We start from the raw sequence: 22,762 nt of genomic DNA, 5'->3' as shown, positions 1-22,762 counted from the left end.
TCAAGACAAACATATTCATTAAGTTGATGCTAAGTTAGCTAACATTATTCCTTGTATCAAGACAAACATATTCATTAAGTTGATGCTAAGTTAGCTAACATTATTCCTTGTATCAAGACAAACATATTCATTAAGTTGATGCTAAGTTAGCTAACATTATTCCTTGTATCAAGACAAACATATTCATTAAGTTGATGCTAAGTTAGCTAACGTTATTCCTTGTATCAAGACAAACATATTCATTAAGTTGATGCTAAGTTAGCTAACATTATTCCTGGTATCAAGACAAACATATTCATTAAGTTGATGCTAAGTTAGCTAACATTATTCCTTGTATCAAGACAAACATATTCATTAAGTTGATGCTAAGTTAGCTAACATTATTCCTTGTATCAAGACAAACATATTCATTAAGTTGATGCTAAGTTAGCTAACATTATTCCTTGTATGAAGACAAACATATTCATTAAGTTGATGCTAAGTTAGCTAACATTATTCCTTGTATCAAGACAAACATATTCATTAAGTTGATGCTAAGTTAGCTAACATTATTCCTTGTATGAAGACAAACATATTCATTAAGTTGATGCTAAGTTAGCTAACATTATTCCTTGTATCAAGACAAACATATTCATTAAGTTGATGCTAAGTTAGCTAACATTATTCCTTGTATCAAGACAAACATATTCATTAAGTTGATGCTAAGTTAGCTAACATTATTCCTTGTATCAAGACAAACATATTCATTAAGTTGATGCTAAGTTAGCTAACATTATTCCTTGTATGAAGACAAACATATTCATTAAGTTGATGCTAAGTTAGCTAACATTATTCCTTGTATCAAGACAAACATATTCATTAAGTTGATGCTAAGTTAGCTAACATTATTCCTTGTATGAAGACAAACATATTCATTAAGTTGATGCTAAGTTAGCTAACATTATTCCTTGTATCAAGACAAACATATTCATTAAGTTGATGCTAAGTTAGCTAACATTATTCCTTGTATCAAGACAAACATATTCATTAAGTTGATGCTAAGTTAGCTAACATTATTCCTTGTATCAAGACAAACATATTTATTAAGTTGATGCTAAGTTAGCTAACATTATTCCTTGTATCAAGACAAACATATTCATTAAGTTGATGCTAAGTTAGCTAACATTATTCCTTGTATCAAGACAAACATATTCATTAAGTTGATGCTAAATTAGCTAACATTATTCCTTGTATCAAGACAAACATATTCATTAAGTTGATGCTAAGTTAGCTAACATTATTCCTGGTATCAAGACAAACATATTCATTAAGTTGATGCTAAGTTAGCTAACATTATTCCTTGTATCAAGACAAACATATTCATTAAGTTGATGCTAAGTTAGCTACATTATTCCTTGTATGAAGACAAACATATTCATTAAGTTGATGCTAAGTTAGCTAACATTATTCCTTGTATCAAAACAAACATATTCATTAAGTTGATGCTAAGTTAGCTAACATTATTCCTTGTATCAAGACAAACATATTCATTAAGTTGATGCTAAGTTAGCTAACATTATTCCTTGTATCAAGACAAACATATTCATTAAGTTGATGCTAAATTAGCTAACATTATTCCTTGTATCAAGACAAACATATTCATTAAGTTGATGCTAAGTTAGCTAACATTATTCCTGGTATCAAGACAAACATATTCATTAAGTTGATGCTAAGTTAGCTAACATTATTCCTTGTATCAAGACAAACATATTCATTAAGTTGATGCTAAGTTAGCTAACATTATTCCTTGTATCAAGACAAACATATTCATTAAGTTGATGCTAAGTTAGCTAACATTATTCCTTGTATCAAGACAAAGATATTCATTAAGTTGATGCTAAGTTAGCTAACATTATTCCTTGTATCAAGACAAACATATTCATTAAGTTGATGCTAAGTTAGCTAACATTATTCCTTGTATCAAAACAAACATATTCATTAAGTTGATGCTAAGTTAGCTAACATTATTCCTTGTATCAAGACAAACATATTCATTAAGTTGATGCTAAGTTAGCTAACATTATTCCTTGTATCAAGACAAACATATTCATTAAGTTGATGCTAAGTTAGCTAACATTATTCCTTGTATCAAGACAAACATATTCATTAAGTTGATGCTAAGTTAGCTAACATTATTCCTGGTATCAAGACAAACATATTCATTAAGTTGATGCTAAGTTAGCTAACATTATTCCTGGTATCAAGACAAACATATTCATTAAGTTGATGCTAAGTTAGCTAACATTATTCCTTGTATCAAGACAAACATATTCATTAAGTTGATGCTAAGTTAGCTAACATTATTCCTTGTATCAAGACAAACATATTCATTAAGTTGATGCTAAGTTAGCTAACATTATTCCTTGTATCAAGACAAACATATTCATTAAGTTGATGCTAAGTTAGCTAACATTATTCCTTGTATCAAGACAAACATATTCATTAAGTTGATGCTAAGTTAGCTGACATTATTTCTGGTATCAAGACAAACATATTCATTAAGTTGATGCTAAGTTAGCTAACGTTATTCCTTGTATCAAGACAAACATATTCATTAAGTTGATGCTAAGTTAGCTAACATTATTCCTGGTATCAAGACAAACATATTCATTAAGTTGATGCTAAGTTAGCTAACATTATTCCTTGTATCAAGACAAACATATTCATTAAGTTGATGCTAAGTTAGCCAACGTTATTCCTTGTATGAAGACAAACATATTCATTAAGTTGATGCTAAGTTAGCTAACATTATTCCTTGTATCAAGACAAACATATTCATTAAGTTGATGCTAAGTTAGCTAACATTATTCCTTGTATCAAGACAAACATATTCATTAAGTTGATGCTAAGTTAGCTAACATTATTCCTTGTATCAAGACAAACATATTCATTAAGTTGATGCTAAGTTAGCTAACATTATTCCTTGTATCAAGACAAACATATTCATTAAGTTGATGCTAAGTTAGCTAACATTATTCCTGGTATCAAGACAAACATATTCATTAAGTTGATGCTAAGTTAGCTAACATTATTCCTTGTATCAAGACAAACATATTCATTAAGTTGATGCTAAGTTAGCTAACATTATTCCTTGTATCAAGACAAACATATTCATTAAGTTGATGCTAAGTTAGCTAACATTATTCCTTGTATCAAGACAAACATATTCATTAAGTTGATGCTAAGTTAGCTAACATTATTCCTTGTATCAAGACAAATATATTCATTAAGTTGATGCTAAGTTAGCTAACATTATTCCTTGTATCAAGACAAACATATTCATTAAGTTGATGCTAAGTTAGCTAACATTATTCCTTGTATCAAGACAAACATATTCATTAAGTTGATGCTAAGTTAGCTAACATTATTCCTTGTATCAAGACAAACATATTCATTAAGTTGATGCTAAGTTAGCTAACATTATTCCTTGTATCAAGACAAACATATTCATTAAGTTGATGCTAAGTTAGCTAACGTTATTCCTTGTATCAAGACAAACATATTCATTAAGTTGATGCTAAGTTAGCTAACATTATTCCTTGTATCAAGACAAACATATTCATTAAGTTGATGCTAAGTTAGCTAACATTATTCCTTGTATCAAGACAAACATATTCATTAAGTTGATGCTAAGTTAGCTAACATTATTCCTTGTATCAAGACAAACATATTCATTAAGTTGATGCTAAGTTAGCTAACATTATTCCTTGTATCAAGACAAACATATTCATTAAGTTGATGCTAAGTTAGCTAACATTATTCCTTGTATCAAGACAAACATATTCATTAAGTTGATGCTAAGTTAGCTAACATTATTCCTTGTATCAAGACAAACATATTCATTAAGTTGATGCTAAGTTAGCTAACATTATTCCTTGTATCAAGACAAACATATTCATTAAGTTGATGCTAAGTTAGCTAACATTATTCCTTGTATCAAGACAAACATATTCATTAAGTTGATGCTAAGTTAGCTAACATTATTCCTTGTATCAAGACAAACATATTCATTAAGTTGATGCTAAGTTAGCTAACATTATTCCTTGTATCAAGACAAACATATTCATTAAGTTGATGCTAAGTTAGCTAACATTATTCCTTGTATCAAGACAAACATATTCATTAAGTTGATGCTAAGTTAGCTAACATTATTCCTTGTATCAAGACAAACATATTCATTAAGTTGATGCTAAGTTAGCTAACATTATTCCTTGTATCAAGACAAACATATTCATTAAGTTGATGCTAAGTTAGCTAACATTATTCCTTGTATCAAGACAAACATATTCATTAAGTTGATGCTAAGTTAGCTAACATTATTCCTTGTATCAAGACAAAGATATTCATTAAGTTGATGCTAAGTTAGCTAACATTATTCCTTGTATCAAGACAAACATATTCATTAAGTTGATGCTAAGTTAGCTAACATTATTCCTTGTATCAAAACAAACATATTCATTAAGTTGATGCTAAGTTAGCTAACATTATTCCTTGTATCAAGACAAACATATTCATTAAGTTGATGCTAAGTTAGCTAACATTATTCCTTGTATCAAGACAAACATATTCATTAAGTTGATGCTAAGTTAGCTAACATTATTCCTTGTATCAAGACAAACATATTCATTAAGTTGATGCTAAGTTAGCTAACATTATTCCTGGTATCAAGACAAACATATTCATTAAGTTGATGCTAAGTTAGCTAACATTATTCCTGGTATCAAGACAAACATATTCATTAAGTTGATGCTAAGTTAGCTAACATTATTCCTTGTATCAAGACAAACATATTCATTAAGTTGATGCTAAGTTAGCTAACATTATTCCTTGTATCAAGACAAACATATTCATTAAGTTGATGCTAAGTTAGCTAACATTATTCCTTGTATCAAGACAAACATATTCATTAAGTTGATGCTAAGTTAGCTAACATTATTCCTTGTATCAAGACAAACATATTCATTAAGTTGATGCTAAGTTAGCTGACATTATTTCTGGTATCAAGACAAACATATTCATTAAGTTGATGCTAAGTTAGCTAACGTTATTCCTTGTATCAAGACAAACATATTCATTAAGTTGATGCTAAGTTAGCTAACATTATTCCTGGTATCAAGACAAACATATTCATTAAGTTGATGCTAAGTTAGCTAACATTATTCCTTGTATCAAGACAAACATATTCATTAAGTTGATGCTAAGTTAGCCAACGTTATTCCTTGTATGAAGACAAACATATTCATTAAGTTGATGCTAAGTTAGCTAACATTATTCCTTGTATCAAGACAAACATATTCATTAAGTTGATGCTAAGTTAGCTAACATTATTCCTTGTATCAAGACAAACATATTCATTAAGTTGATGCTAAGTTAGCTAACATTATTCCTTGTATCAAGACAAACATATTCATTAAGTTGATGCTAAGTTAGCTAACATTATTCCTTGTATCAAGACAAACATATTCATTAAGTTGATGCTAAGTTAGCTAACATTATTCCTGGTATCAAGACAAACATATTCATTAAGTTGATGCTAAGTTAGCTAACATTATTCCTTGTATCAAGACAAACATATTCATTAAGTTGATGCTAAGTTAGCTAACATTATTCCTTGTATCAAGACAAACATATTCATTAAGTTGATGCTAAGTTAGCTAACATTATTCCTTGTATCAAGACAAACATATTCATTAAGTTGATGCTAAGTTAGCTAACATTATTCCTTGTATCAAGACAAATATATTCATTAAGTTGATGCTAAGTTAGCTAACATTATTCCTTGTATCAAGACAAACATATTCATTAAGTTGATGCTAAGTTAGCTAACATTATTCCTTGTATCAAGACAAACATATTCATTAAGTTGATGCTAAGTTAGCTAACATTATTCCTTGTATCAAGACAAACATATTCATTAAGTTGATGCTAAGTTAGCTAACATTATTCCTTGTATCAAGACAAACATATTCATTAAGTTGATGCTAAGTTAGCTAACGTTATTCCTTGTATCAAGACAAACATATTCATTAAGTTGATGCTAAGTTAGCTAACATTATTCCTTGTATCAAGACAAACATATTCATTAAGTTGATGCTAAGTTAGCTAACATTATTCCTTGTATCAAGACAAACATATTCATTAAGTTGATGCTAAGTTAGCTAACATTATTCCTTGTATCAAGACAAACATATTCATTAAGTTGATGCTAAGTTAGCTAACATTATTCCTTGTATCAAGACAAACATATTCATTAAGTTGATGCTAAGTTAGCTAACATTATTCCTTGTATCAAGACAAACATATTCATTAAGTTGATGCTAAGTTAGCTAACATTATTCCTTGTATCAAGACAAACATATTCATTAAGTTGATGCTAAGTTAGCTAACATTATTCCTTGTATCAAGACAAACATATTCATTAAGTTGATGCTAAGTTAGCTAACATTATTCCTTGTATCAAGACAAACATATTCATTAAGTTGATGCTAAGTTAGCTAACATTATTCCTTGTATCAAGACAAACATATTCATTAAGTTGATGCTAAGTTAGCTAACATTATTCCTTGTATCAAGACAAACATATTCATTAAGTTGATGCTAAGTTAGCTAACATTATTCCTTGTATCAAGACAAACATATTCATTAAGTTGATGCTAAGTTAGCTAACATTATTCCTTGTATCAAGACAAACATATTCATTAAGTTGATGCTAAGTTAGCTAACATTATTCCTTGTATCAAGACAAACATATTCATTAAGTTGATGCTAAGTTAGCTAACATTATTCCTTGTATGAAGACAAACATATTCATTAAGTTGATGCTAAGTTAGCTAACATTATTCCTTGTATCAAGACAAACATATTCATTAAGTTGATGCTAAGTTAGCTAACATTATTCCTTGTATCAAGACAAACATATTCATTAAGTTGATGCTAAGTTAGCTAACATTATTCCTGGTATCAAGACAAACATATTCATTAAGTTGATGCTAAGTTAGCTAACATTATTCCTTGTATCAAGACAAACATATTCATTAAGTTGATGCTAAGTTAGCTAACATTATTCCTTGTATCAAGACAAACATATTCATTAAGTTGATGCTAAGTTAGCTAACATTATTCCTTGTATCAAGACAAACATATTCATTAAGTTGATGCTAAGTTAGCTAACATTATTCCTGGTATCAAGACAAACATATTCATTAAGTTGATGCTAAGTTAGCTAACATTATTCCTTGTATGAAGACAAACATATTCATTAAGTTGATGCTAAGTTAGCTAACATTATTCCTTGTATCAAGACAAACATATTCATTAAGTTGATGCTAAGTTAGCTAACATTATTCCTGGTATCAAGACAAACATATTCATTAAGTTGATGCTAAGTTAGCTAACATTATTCCTTGTATCAAGACAAACATATTCATTAAGTTGATGCTAAGTTAGCTAACGTTATTCCTTGTATCAAGACAAACATATTCTTTAAGTTGATGCTAAGTTAGCTAACATTATTCCTTGTATCAAGACAAACATATTCATTTGCTGTACGAGCTGTCGGGGGAATTTCCAATGAAGATGAAACATCATGTTGGTTATTGTCTGCTGCTTCTGCATCAATGATGATTTGGAGTCAGCATGTGTGAGTTGAGTGCTTCTCAAACTTTATCTTCAGGAAGAAAAACATTTTTCCATATCATCAAGTCGTGAGCCAAATTTTTAAGTCATTCAAGTTTATTTCACAGAAAAATAGCACAGTAGACTTGTCTTGTTAATCGCTGTGACTTTGACTAAAATAATCTTGTTTTGTCAGCAGAAAAATGGCTACAGCTAAAGCATCTGCTTTTGTTTCCAGAAAAAATAGTAACATTTCTGTATTTGTTTTCAGAAAGATGGCTGAAAATATCGGTTTTTGTTGCCCCATATAGATTTAAAAAAATATATTTCCATGTCTGTCCTGAGTCCTCCTCCAACTTGTTAGTCGCTTTGCCTTTTGCTAAAATACTCACTAATAGTCACTAGAAAAAAGGCTGAAATAATCTGGTTTTGTTGCCACAATTTGATTTTTTTCTCCCTAAACTTTTTTTTCTTCATGCACACATGTGACTGAAAATGACACACAATCCACTTTTATGTGAGGAGCCAGCAGTTGGGAACCACTGGTCAACTGTATAACAGTTACTGTAATATTTCCATGTCTGTCCAGAGTGATTGACCACTTTGCAAAAATGAAAATGAGACGTTACAGTTTACTTCTCAGAAAATGATTCCCTGAACAGACACACAACAGTTGTTCATTTATTCTACTACTGTGGCTTTATTGTTCTGTGTATATTTTATAGTTTTGTGTATCTGAAATAGGATTAGCCACATTGCCAGAAATAGAAATAAATAATATAAAAGAACCCAGAGACGTAGGGGTGCTTTATTTTGTGTTTTACTTTTGTAGATGTTAAATTTGCAGATGATTACTGCAATAAATATTTCAAAACGATTCATTGCTCTTCCTTTTTGCTTTTACCAGTAGCAGTTCAGAAGTCTGGAGTAAAAAAGTGCACAAGTAGGTCAAATGCATGAGTTAATTTCAGGTGGTTCATCAAAGATCCATACAACATCATCTGATATGATTTCATAGTTTAAAGCACTATTTATGTCTTTTTTATGATAAATAAGTGCTAAAAATGTTTTTGCTTGCGCGCTTTGCATGCTCACATGAATGATTTGTGCCCCAGGTGTGCCCCAGTACAGTATTATTTGTGCCCCAGTACAGTATTATTTGTGCCCCAGGTGTGCCCCAGTACAGTATTATTTGTGCCCCAGGTGTGCCCCAGTACAGTATTAGGTCTAGTGACGCCCCTGGTCTATATTAGCTATATTGCTAATACTGCCGTTGAATAGACCTGCTAAAGATGACAAACATGCAGAGTAGGTTGATTGGCGCCAGCGACCCCAAAAGGGAATAAGCGGTAGGAAATGGATTGATGGATGGATGGGTTGTGAAGTAGCGTGTAAGTGACTCCGCAGCACCAGGTGGCGGTAATGTGCCATCACACTGCATGACAGCCGCCTGGAACAGACGAAGAAGAAGAAGAAGACGGCAAAGAAGAAAGAAGAAGAAGAAGAAGCTGGCAGAGCAGACTTGTAATAATCGAAGGTATTAAAGTTTTAATAATCTAAGGTATGACTTCATCGAGGGATTTAAAACATGCTTCCTCACACATTCGTGCTTTTATTGACTTTAAATCATGCAGTGTTAGTCTCCCTCTAAAGATGGATGTGGTGTGACTGTCAGCAGCTAACAACTAGTAGTTGTGTCTTCTAATAACTGATAACTTGTGTCTTCTAATAACTGATAACTTGTGTCTTCTAATAACTGATAACTTGTGTCTTCTAATAACTGATAACTTGTGTGTCTAATAACTGATAACTTGTGTCTTCTAATAACTGATAACTTGTGTGTCTAATAACTGATAACTTGTGTCTTCTAATAACTGATAACTTGTGTGTCTAATAACTGATAACTTGTGTCTTCTAATAACTGATAACTTGTGTCTTCTAATAACTGATAACTTGTGTCTTCTAATAACTGATAACTTGTGTCTTCTAATAACTGATAACTTGTGTCTTCTAATAACTGATAACTTGTGTCTTCTAATAACTAATAACTTGTGTGTCTAATAACTGATAACTTGTGTCTTCTAATAACTGATAACTTGTGTGTCTAATAACTGATAACTTGTGTCTTCTAATAACTAATAACTTGTGTGTCTAATAACTGATAACTTGTGTCTTCTAATAACTGATAACTTGTGTCTTCTAATAACTGATAACTTGTGTGTCTAATAACTGATAACTTGTGTGTCTAATAACTGATAACTTGTGTGTCTAATAAATGATAACTTGTGTCTTCTAATAACTGATAACTTGTGTCTTCTAATAACTGATAACTTGTGTCTTCTAATAACTGATAACTTGTGTCTTCTAATAACTGATAACTTGTGTCTTCTAATAACTGATAACTTGTGTCTTCTAATAACTGATAACTTGTGTCTTCTAATAACTGATAACTTGTGTGTCTAATAACTGATAACTTGTGTCTTCTAATAACTGATAACTTGTGTGTCTAATAACTGATAACTTGTGTCTTCTAATAACTGATAACTTGTGTGTCTAATAACTGATAACTTGTGTCTTCTAATAACTGATAACTTGTGTCTTCTAATAACTGATAACTTGTGTCTTCTAATAACTGATAACTTGTGTCTTCTAATAACTGATAACGTGTGTGTCTAATAACTGATAACTTGTGTCTTCTAATAACTGATAACTTGTGTCTTCTAATAACTGATAACTTGTGTGTCTAATAACTGATAACTTGTGTCTTCTAATAACTGATAACTTGTGTCTTCTAATAACTGATAACGTGTGTGTCTAATAACTGATAACTTGTGTCTTCTAATAACTGATAACTTGTGTCTTCTAATAACTGATAACTTGTGTCTTCTAATAACTGATAACTTGTGTCTTCTAATAACTAATAACTTGTGTGTCTAATAACTGATAACTTGTGTGTCTAATAACTGATAACTTGTGTGTCTAATAACTGATAACTTGTGTCTTCTAATAACTGATAACTTGTGTGTCTAATAACTGATAACTTGTGTCTTCTAATAACTGATAACTTGTGTCTTCTAATAACTGATAACTTGTGTCTTCTAATAACTGATAACTTGTGTGTCTAATAACTGATAACTTGTGTCTTCTAATAACTGATAACTTGTGTGTCTAATAACTGATAACTTGTGTCTTCTAATAACTGATAACTTGTGTGTCTAATAACTGATAACTTGTGTCTTCTAATAACTGATAACTTGTGTCTTCTAATAACTGATAACTTGTGTCTTCTAATAACTGATAACTTGTGTCTTCTAATAACTGATAACGTGTGTGTCTAATAACTGATAACTTGTGTCTTCTAATAACTGATAACTTGTGTCTTCTAATAACTGATAACTTGTGTGTCTAATAACTGATAACTTGTGTCTTCTAATAACTGATAACTTGTGTCTTCTAATAACTGATAACGTGTGTGTCTAATAACTGATAACTTGTGTCTTCTAATAACTGATAACTTGTGTCTTCTAATAACTGATAACTTGTGTCTTCTAATAACTGATAACTTGTGTCTTCTAATAACTAATAACTTGTGTGTCTAATAACTGATAACTTGTGTGTCTAATAACTGATAACTTGTGTGTCTAATAACTGATAACTTGTGTCTTCTAATAACTGATAACTTGTGTGTCTAATAACTGATAACTTGTGTCTTCTAATAACTAATAACTTGTGTGTCTAATAACTGATAACTTGTGTCTTCTAATAACTGATAACTTGTGTGTCTAATAACTGATAACTTGTGTCTTCTAATAACTGATAACTTGTGTGTCTAATAACTGATAACTTGTGTCTTCTAATAACTGATAACTTGTGTGTCTAATAACTGATAACTTGTGTGTCTAATAACTGATAACTTGTGTGTCTAATAACTGATAACTTGTGTCTTCTAATAACTAATAACTTGTGTGTCTAATAACTGATAACTTGTGTCTTCTAATAACTAATAACTTGTGTGTCTAATAACTGATAACTTGTGTGTCTAATAACTGATAACTTGTGTCTTCTAATAACTGATAACTTGTGTGTCTAATAACTGATAACTTGTGTGTCTAATAACTGATAACTTGTGTCTTCTAATAACTAATAACTTGTGTGTCTAATAACTGATAACTTGTGTCTTCTAATAACTGATAACTTGTGTGTCTAATAACTGATAACTTGTGTCTTCTAATAACTGATAACTTGTGTGTCTAATAACTGATAACTTGTGTCTTCTAATAACTGATAACTTGTGTGTCTAATAACTGATAACTTGTGTGTCTAATAACTGATAACTTGTGTGTCTAATAAATGATAACTTGTGTCTTCTAATAACTGATAACTTGTGTCTTCTAATAACTGATAACTTGTGTCTTCTAATAACTGATAACTTGTGTCTTCTAATAACTAATAACTTGTGTGTCTAATAACTGATAACTTGTGTCTTCTAATAACTGATAACTTGTGTGTCTAATAACTGATAACTTGTGTCTTCTAATAACTAATAACTTGTGTGTCTAATAACTGATAACTTGTGTCTTCTAATAACTGATAACTTGTGTCTTCTAATAACTGATAACTTGTGTGTCTAATAACTGATAACTTGTGTGTCTAATAACTGATAACTTGTGTGTCTAATAACTGATAACTTGTGTCTTCTAATAACTGATAACTTGTGTCTTCTAATAACTGATAACTTGTGTCTTCTAATAACTAATAACTTGTGTCTTCTAATAACTGATAACTTGTGTCTTCTAATAACTGATAACTTGTGTGTCTAATAACTGATAACTTGTGTCTTCTAATAACCAATAACTTGTTTGTCTAATAACTGAATACTTCATCCACTTTGACACCAGCTGCTTATTTTATCTGTAAACTCTCTTTATGCTGATCTCTCTTGCAGCACATGAAGCTCACGTCTGCTTTTAGCTGTCAAGTGGCTGCACCAATACTATCTGCTAAATATAAACTAAGTCCTTCTTTGACTTACACACACTATGTGTGTGTGTGTCTGTCTGTCTGCCTGTCTGTCTGTGTGTGTGTGTGTGTGTGTGTGTGTATCTGCCTGTCTGTCTGTCTGTCTGTGTGTCTGTCACATGCGGCCTGTTAAGATTTTATTCAATCTGGCCCGCCCGACAATCCCAAATCCTTTTTTTAGATGTTTAAGATGTAAAGTATAGCTGCCATTATGATGTGCACTCATCTTTTATAATGACACTAACTCTTAGACTATACTACCGCACTGGAGTATAAGTCGCATTATTGGGGGAAATTTATTTGCTAACATCCACCACCAAGAATAGACATTTGAAAGGCAATTTAAAATAAATAAATAGATGTTTAAGAAGGAAAGTGTAGCTGCCATTATGATGTGCACTCATCTTTTATAATAACACTAAGTCTTCAACTGTACTACCGTATTTTTCGGATTATAAATCACTCCGGAGTATAAGTTGCACCATCTGAAAAATGCATGATAAAGAATGAAAAAAACATATATAAGTCGCACTGGAGTATAAGTCGCATTTTTGGGGGAAATTTATTTGATAAAATCCAACAGCAAGAACAGACATTTGAAAGGCAATTTAAAATAAATAAAGAATAGTAAACAACAGGCTGAATAAGTGTAGGTTATATGAGGCATAAATAAGCAACTGCTATGTTAACCTAACATATTATGGTAAGAGTCATTCAAATAACTAGAACATATAGAACATGCTATACCTTTACCAAACTATCTCTCACTCCTAATCCATAAATCCCATGAAATCTTCTTCCTCAATGTGGCTTCTAAACAACTCTGCCAACTCCAAAGGTATGCGCCGCTTCCTCTTGTCCTTTTCTGCTGCATATTTCACTACAGTTGTGATCAAAATTATTCAACCCCCACACAATTTTGGTGTTTTAGCAAGTTGGACATTTATTCCGTAATTTTTTTATAGTCATATCAAATAAAGATGTGTCAAATAGACAAATGCAACTTGAATTACATTATATGTTGTAACATACCAAACAGTGTCATTTCTCTTAAAATCTCATTGACAAAATTATTCAACCCCTTGAAGATCATAACTCTTAAGCACATAATTTGAATAAGGTCTTTTCAATCAGGTGTTGAAAACACCTGTAGATGTGATTGGAGCCATAACGAGCAACAATTAAACTGATTGAAAAAGACTGTGATGCTCAGCTTCTTGTAGATGGTCAATGGTGTATTTGCAATGGTGTATGGACTGACACACCCTCCACCATGGACTGACACACCCTCCACCATGGACTGACACACCCTCCACCATGGACTGACACACCCTCCACCATGGACTGTCACACTCTCCACCATGGACTGACACACCCTCCACCATGGACTGACACACCCTCCATCATGGACTGACACACTCTCCACCATGGACTGACACACCCTCCACCATGGACTGACACACCCTCCACCATGGACTGACACACCCTCCACCATGGACTGACACACTCTCCACCATGGACTGACACACCCTCCACCATGGACTAACACACCCTCCACCATGGACTGACACACTCTCCACCATGGACTGACACACCCTCCACCATGGACTGACACACCCTCCATCATGGACTGACACACTCTCCACCATGGACTGACACACCCTCCACCATGGACTGACACACCCTCCATCATGGACTGACACACTCTCCACCATGGACTGACACACCCTCCACCATGGACTGACACACCCTCCACCATGGACTGACACACCCTCCACCATGGACTGACACACTCTCCACCATGGACTGACACACCCTCCACCATGGACTAACACACCCTCCACCATGGACTGACACACTCTCCACCATGGACTGACACACCCTCCACCATGGACTGACACACCCTCCATCATGGACTGACACACTCTCCACCATGGACTGACACACCCTCCATCATGGACTGACACACCCTCCACCATGGACTGACACACTCTCCACCATGGACTGACACACCCTCCACCATGGACTGACACACCCTCCATCATGGACTGACACACTCTCCACCATGGACTGACACACCCTCCACCATGGACTGACACACCCTCCACCATGGACTGACACACTCTCCACCATGGACTGACACACCCTCCACCATGGACTGACACACCCTCCATCATGGACTGACACACCCTCCACCATGGACTGACACACCCTCCACCATGGACTGACACACCCTCCATCATGGACTGACACACCCTCCATCATGGACTGACACACCCTCCATCATGGACTGACACACCCTCCACCATGGACTGACACACCCTCCACCATGGACTGACACACCCTCCACCATGGACTGACACACCCTCCACCATGGACTGACACACCCTCCACCATGGACAGACACACCCTCCATCATGGACTGACACACCCTCCATCATGGACTGACACACCCTCCACCATGAACTGACACACCCTCCATCATGGACTGACACACCCTCCATCATGGACTGACACACCCTCCACCATGGACTGACACACCCTCCATCATGGACTGACACACCCTCCACCATGGACTGACACACCCTCCACCATGGACAGACACACCCTCCATCATGGACTGACACACCCTCCATCATGGACTGACACACCCTCCACCATGGACTGACACACCCTCCACCATGGACTGATGCCATTCAATAGATTGCACATTTGAATGATTTCACAGCCTGTAAATGACTGTTTTGAGTCAGGATGTCAACATTACCCAAGACAGAATCATTCGCCCTCGCATAACACAACTCATTTGCTTCTTGTGACGCAATAGACATGCAATTGAACATATTTAGTGGTACAAATACTAACCGCATGTTCCTTTCATTCAGACTTGTTGTACATCCTGGACCATGGGCAAGAAGAGTCGATCCAGGAAGTCTCTGTCAGCAGCCACTGCTGTGACTTCTCCTAAAGAGATGATGAACCTTGTTTCCGAACTGCTGCAAAGTAAGTGTATTTATCTTCAGCATGCAGCACATGGGTATTTTCTACTCTTGCACTTGATAGGGACAAGCGGTAGAAAATGGATGGATAGATAATGGAAAGTTGTATTGTTATTTTACAACAACAAAACTGCAAAGGCTCTGTCAATTTGCTTGTTTTGTAATGTAAACAAAAAACAGGCAAAGTGTTTTCATGGTTATTTAAATATAACAACACAGGATTTTGCATGTGTCAAAAGTAAATTAGAAGTTGTAAAGTCATTAAATGGATTTTGGAAATGGCATAAAAAAGCATTAAAACAATGTCCACAGTATGGTTGTACAGTATACCAGTATTAGTATAGTATCGTGATACTAATGAATCATATTTGGTACCATACCCCCTCCTAAAAACTACAGATCCCCCGTTCACCCGCTCGTCGTCACGTGCTGCTTTTATGAGCAGAGGAGCATGTTGGGCAGTGCACACACACAGAGTACTTACAAGCAGACAGTGTGTAGACAGAAAAGGGAGAATGGACGCATTTTGGTGTAAAAAGTCAAGATAAAGGGGAAGTTATAAGACTAGTGTCTAGTCGATACTACTATGGGTACACCTGACATCCACTGTAATGATACCAAGTACAGGAGCGTGTCTAGTCGATACTACTATGGGTACACCTGACATCCACTGTAATGATACCAAGTACAGGAGCGTGTCTAGTCGATACTACTATGGGTACACCTGACATCCACTGTAATGATACCAAGTACAGGAGCGTATCTAGTCGATACTACTATGGGTACACCTGACATCCACTGTAATGATACCAAGTACAGGAGCGTGTCTAGTCGATACTACTATGGGTACACCTGACATCCACTGTAATGATACCAAGTACAGGAGCGTGTCTAGTCGATACTACTATGGGTACACCTGACATCCACTGTAATGATACCAAGTACAGGAGCGTGTCTAGTCGATACTACTATGGGTACACCTGACATCCACTGTAATGATACCAAGTACAGGAGCGTGTCTAGTCAATACTACTATGGGTACACCTGACATCCACTGTCATGATACCAAGTACAGGAGTGTATCTGGTCGATACTACTATGGGTAAACCTGACATCCACTGTAATGATACCAAGTACAGGAGTGTATCTAGTCGATACTACTATGGGTACACCTGACATCCACTGTCATGATACCAAGTACAGGAGCGTGTCTAGTCGATACTACTATGGGTACACCTGACATCCACTGTAATGATACCAAGTACAGGAGTGTATCTAGTCGATACTACTATGGGTACACCTGACATCCACTGTCATGATACCAAGTACAGGAGCGTGTCTAGTCGATACTACTATGGGTACACCTGACATCCACTGTCATGATACCAAGTACAGGAGCGTGTCTAGTCGATACTACTATGGGTACACCTGACATCCACTGTAATGATACCAAGTACAGGAGTGTATCTAGTCGATACTACTATGGGTACACCTGACATCCACTGTCATGATACCAAGTACAGGAGTGTATCTAGTCGATACTACTATGGGTACACCTGACATCCACTGTAATGATACCAAGTACAGGAGTGTATCTAGTCGATACTACTATGGGTACACCTGACATCCACTGTAATGATACCAAGTACAGGAGCGTGTCTAGTCGATACTACTATGGGTACACCTGACATCCACTGTCATGATACCAAGTACAGGAGTGTATCTAGTCGATACTACTATGGGTACACCTGACATCCACTGTCATGATACCAAGTACAGGAGCGTGTCTAGTCGATACTACTATGGGTACACCTGACATCCACTGTAATGATACCAAGTACAGGAGCGTGTCTAGTCGATACTACTATGGGTACACCTGACATCCACTGTAATGATACCAAGTACAGGAGCGTATCTAGTCGATACTACTATGGGTACACCTGACATCCACTGTAATGATACCAAGTACAGGAGCGTGTCTAGTCGATACTACTATGGGTACACCTGACATCCACTGTAATGATACCAAGTACAGGAGCGTGTCTAGTCGATACTACTATGGGTACACCTGACATCCACTGTAATGATACCAAGTACAGGAGCGTGTCTAGTCGATACTACTATGGGTACACCTGACATCCACTGTAATGATACCAAGTACAGGAGCGTGTCTAGTCAATACTACTATGGGTACACCTGACATCCACTGTCATGATACCAAGTACAGGAGTGTATCTGGTCGATACTACTATGGGTAAACCTGACATCCACTGTAATGATACCAAGTACAGGAGTGTATCTAGTCGATACTACTATGGGTACACCTGACATCCACTGTCATGATACCAAGTACAGGAGCGTGTCTAGTCGATACTACTATGGGTACACCTGACATCCACTGTAATGATACCAAGTACAGGAGTGTATCTAGTCGATACTACTATGGGTACACCTGACATCCACTGTCATGATACCAAGTACAGGAGCGTGTCTAGTCGATACTACTATGGGTACACCTGACATCCACTGTCATGATACCAAGTACAGGAGCGTGTCTAGTCGATACTACTATGGGTACACCTGACATCCACTGTAATGATACCAAGTACAGGAGTGTATCTAGTCGATACTACTATGGGTACACCTGACATCCACTGTCATGATACCAAGTACAGGAGTGTATCTAGTCGATACTACTATGGGTACACCTGACATCCACTGTAATGATACCAAGTACAGGAGCGTGTCTAGTCGATACTACTATGGGTACACCTGACATCCACTGTAATGATACCAAGTACAGGAGTGTATCTAGTCGATACTACTATGGGTACACCTGACATCCACTGTAATGATACCAAGTACAGGAGCGTGTCTAGTCGATACTACTATGGGTACACCTGACATCCACTGTAATGATACCAAGTACAGGAGCGTGTCTAGTCAATACTACTATGGGTACACCTGACATCCACTGTCATGATACCAAGTACAGGAGTGTATCTGGTCGATACTACTATGGGTAAACCTGACATCCACTGTAATGATACCAAGTACAGGAGTGTATCTAGTCGATACTACTATGGGTACACCTGACATCCACTGTCATGATACCAAGTACAGGAGCGTGTCTAGTCGATACTACTATGGGTACACCTGACATCCACTGTAATGATACCAAGTACAGGAGTGTATCTAGTCGATACTACTATGGGTACACCTGACATCCACTGTCATGATACCAAGTACAGGAGCGTGTCTAGTCGATACTACTATGGGTACACCTGACATCCACTGTCATGATACCAAGTACAGGAGTGTATCTAGTCGATACTACTATGGGTACACCTGACATCCACTGTAATGATACCAAGTACAGGAGCGTGTCTAGTCGATACTACTATGGGTACACCTGACATCCACTGTCATGATACCAAGTACAGGAGTGTATCTAGTCGATACTACTATGGGTACACCTGACATCCACTGTCATGATACCAAGTACAGGAGCGTGTCTAGTCGATACTACTATGGGTACACCTGACATCCACTGTAATGATACCAAGTACAGGAGCGTGTCTAGTCGATACTACTATGGGTACACCTGACATCCACTGTAATGATACCAAGTACAGGAGCGTATCTAGTCGATACTACTATGGGTACACCTGACATCCACTGTAATGATACCAAGTACAGGAGCGTGTCTAGTCGATACTACTATGGGTACACCTGACATCCACTGTAATGATACCAAGTACAGGAGCGTGTCTAGTCAATACTACTATGGGTACACCTGACATCCACTGTCATGATACCAAGTACAGGAGTGTATCTAGTCGATTGATTACATCAATATTTTGTAGCATTACAAAATCTTTTTTTTTTTTTTTTAAATGTACATATTGTTTATAAACTCAGGAAAAACACCCTTGGACACATTAAGAATTAAATTATGACCAATGTCTGCTCTTCATAATGTGTATAAAATAATAGGTGTATAAATGACACAATATGTTACTGCAGACTAATTAGGAGTCTTTCTTTGTTTACTTACTACTAAAAGACAAGTTGTCTAGTATGTTCAACATTTTATTGAAGCACTAAATGACAATAAACATGTTTCATCTACACTAAGATTCTTTTGTTACAATAAAGACAATAATGAATTTTTTTGTGGTCACCTTTATTTAGTAAAGTATCGAAAAGTATCAAAATATATTCTGGTACTGGTACCAAAGTATTGGTATCAGGACAACCCTAGCCTCAAGTGAGTTGCTTCCTTACTGGTCAAGCTGAGGACAACAGCACAGCACACTTTGTGCCCTTCACAATAATAGCACGGTGCACTACACTGCACTAACAAAATAAAGTGTTCAACAAAGTAGCATACACAAGCATCACCTACATAAAGCACTTATTGATACATGTACACAAGGATTCTGCTTTCACCTAAAATACTGGTCAAACTTGTCCAAAGATGAATTGCACCAATAAATGTGAGGATGTTTGCATTTAATATATATGAACATGTTATTACATTTGATTTCACACAGAAATAAGGAACTTATTGACTATCCTGTAAAGCAGGGGTGTCAAACTCAAATACAGAGTGGGCCAAACTTTTAAACGAAACAAAGCCGCGGGCCAAGGTTGAACAAATGAACCTTTTAATAGGGACCCAAACAAGTTTTGCATTAAATATTGAACAAGCAAGGCTTATATAACTTTAGTGACATGAAAAATCCAGTTTCAAGTAATAATAATTAAAAATATATCAATGGCATATCAAATAACATTTAAATAAAAATGGTATGCCTTTTTTTCTATTCGCAATCTTCTGAGGTAAATATAAAAACATTTTTTCCACAGGCTAATAATAAATTAGAAAATAAAATAACAATAATGAATGAACCAAACATTCAAGCCTTAAAGTAGCAAGAGAAAATGCATGAATAAAACGCTAATTATTGGTCAGTTTGCTGGAAGTTTCCCGGAAGACTTAGTGCTGCAAGGGGTCCTGGGTATTTGTTCTGTTGTGTTACGGTGCGGATGTTCACCCGAAATGTGTTTGTCATTCTTGTTTGGTGTGGGTTCACAGTGTGGCGCATATTTGTAACAGTGCTAAAGTTGTTTATACGGCCACCCTCAGGCTGTTGACCAAGTATGCCTTTCATTCACTTGTGTGTGTGTGTGTGTGTGTGTGTGTGTAAAAGCCACAAATATTATGTGACACGCTGTTAGTATGGAGGAAAAGCGGACGTGACGACAGGTTGTAGAGAACGCTAAAGGCAGTGCCTTAAATGCACGCCCCCAATATAGTTGTCCAGGTGGAAATCGGTATAAATTCGGTAGAATGGTTGCCCCGGGAGATTTTCGGGAGGGGCATTGAACTTCGGGAGTCTACCGGGAAAATTAGGAGGGTTGGCAAGTATGAGTATTAGCGGTGAATGTGGTGTTACAGCGGCAGCGACGCTGTGTAACACTGGCGGGCCAGCTCTAATGATAAATTGATATTGCCTCAAGGGCCAAATTAAATTACACGGTTGGCCAGATTTGGCCCACGGGCCAGAGTTTGACACCCATGCTGTAAAGCGTCTTTGAGTACTCTGAAAAGCGCTATACCAAATAAAATGTATTATTATGTCATCGGACTGGAATGGCAGACTCCCACAAAGCTCTCTGGTATATCTCGACCATATATGGAGTTTTCCCCTGATGTCAATCATGATCCTCATTTTTTTCATTTAGGAGGAGCCTTGTGCTCCCAATGAAAGAGCTAAGTGTGGGGCCCTGCTGCACTTTCTACTTTACTGGCATTTGTCTTTCCAGAGTGCAGCGGTGAAGCCCCATGTGCCAGTGAAGAGTGGGAGGAATATGTTCACATCAAAAGTTTAGTGGAGAAGATCCGAAAGAAGCAGAAAGGTAACTTTGGTGTTTTTTTATTGTACTTTTATTATTATTCTTTTTCATGCATTTGTTATGTTCTATATTTATATTGTATTGTATATATCACATCTTCATAACATATATTTATTGTATTTATTTAAATATTTATATATATATACTGTATTTTTTTTATTGTCCGGAGTATTGACACCAGTGTCCTCCTGAATATAATTTGTAACTACCAACACATTTCTCAACCAAGTCAAACAATTCCAACACAACCAACTCAGGACATCTCTGCCATTAATCACCTTCAAAAAAGTCTCACTTTCCCTGAAATCCCTAAATTTCCAGGAAATTCCCATTGAAATGAGTAGGAATTTTTCCAAAGTGCCACGATTTTAACATTCCTCAAGCCATTTACACCATTCCAGTGCCAACCAATTCAGCTCATTCAGGCCATTCAAACTAACACTTACCCAAGTTCCAAACCAAATTCTGCTTTTCCTGGAATTCCTCAAATTCTGTAAAAGTAATTCTCAAATGTAAATCTTCACTATCAACACATTTCTCAACCGATTACACTCAATCACCAACCTATTCCCCTCATTCAGGACCTTTATGCTATTATTTACCTTTGAAAAAAACTACTGATTTTCCTGAAATTCTCAAATTACCAGGAAATTCCCATTTAAAACAAATGGGACATTTTTCAAAGCTCCACAATTTTCACATTTCTCCCCCAAGTCAAACAATTCCAACACAACCAACTCAGGACATCTCTGCCATTAATCACCTTCAAAAAAGTCTCACTTTTCCTGAAGTCTCTAAATTTCCAGGAAATTCCCATTGAAATGAGTGGGTATTTTTCCAAAGTGCCACGATTACAATGTTTCTCAAGCCATTTACACCATTCCAGCGCCAACCAATTCAGCTCATTCAGGCCATTCTAACCAACACTTACCCGAGTTCCAAACTGAATTCTGCTTTTCCTGGAATTCCTCAAATTCTGTAACCCTAATTCTCAAGTGTAAACTGTCAGTATTAACACATTTCTCAACTGGTTACACTCCATCATCAACCTATTCCGCTCATTCAGGACATTTGTGCTATTATTTACTTTATTTGTTTTTACAGATTTTCCTGAAATTACCAGGAAATTTCCATTAAAATGAATGGGACATTTTTCAAAGCTCCACAAT

The 22,762-nt window shown here is 35.6% G+C and overlaps 2 protein-coding genes across 10 annotated transcripts in view; both read left to right on the top strand.

Annotated features, from left to right (window-relative positions):
* LOC133542339 (ovarian cancer G-protein coupled receptor 1-like) overlaps positions 1-22,762 on the top strand; it is a 621,591-nt gene that overhangs the window by 350,470 nt on the left and 248,359 nt on the right. The window lies entirely within an intron of this gene.
* setd3 (SET domain containing 3, actin histidine methyltransferase) overlaps positions 9,042-22,762 on the top strand; it is a 38,789-nt gene continuing 25,068 nt past the window's right edge. The window contains exons 1-3 of one of the 2 annotated variants that reach the window (XM_061885827.1): positions 9,042-9,190; positions 15,558-15,675; positions 21,504-21,596. In XM_061885827.1, coding sequence (XP_061741811.1) covers positions 15,579-15,675; positions 21,504-21,596 — 190 coding nt within the window. In that variant the 5' untranslated portion in view covers positions 9,042-9,190; positions 15,558-15,578. Of the gene's footprint in view, positions 9,215-15,557; positions 15,676-21,503; positions 21,597-22,762 lie in introns of both variants that reach the window. The other variant, XM_061885828.1, reaches the window with a different exon arrangement.

The sequence above is a fragment of the Nerophis ophidion genome, linkage group LG24, assembly GCF_033978795.1.
Source record: "Nerophis ophidion isolate RoL-2023_Sa linkage group LG24, RoL_Noph_v1.0, whole genome shotgun sequence".
Classification (NCBI taxonomy): Eukaryota; Metazoa; Chordata; class Actinopteri; order Syngnathiformes; family Syngnathidae; genus Nerophis; species Nerophis ophidion.
Note: the sequence above shows the minus strand (reverse complement) of the source record. Positions and strands in the feature narration are given on the sequence as shown.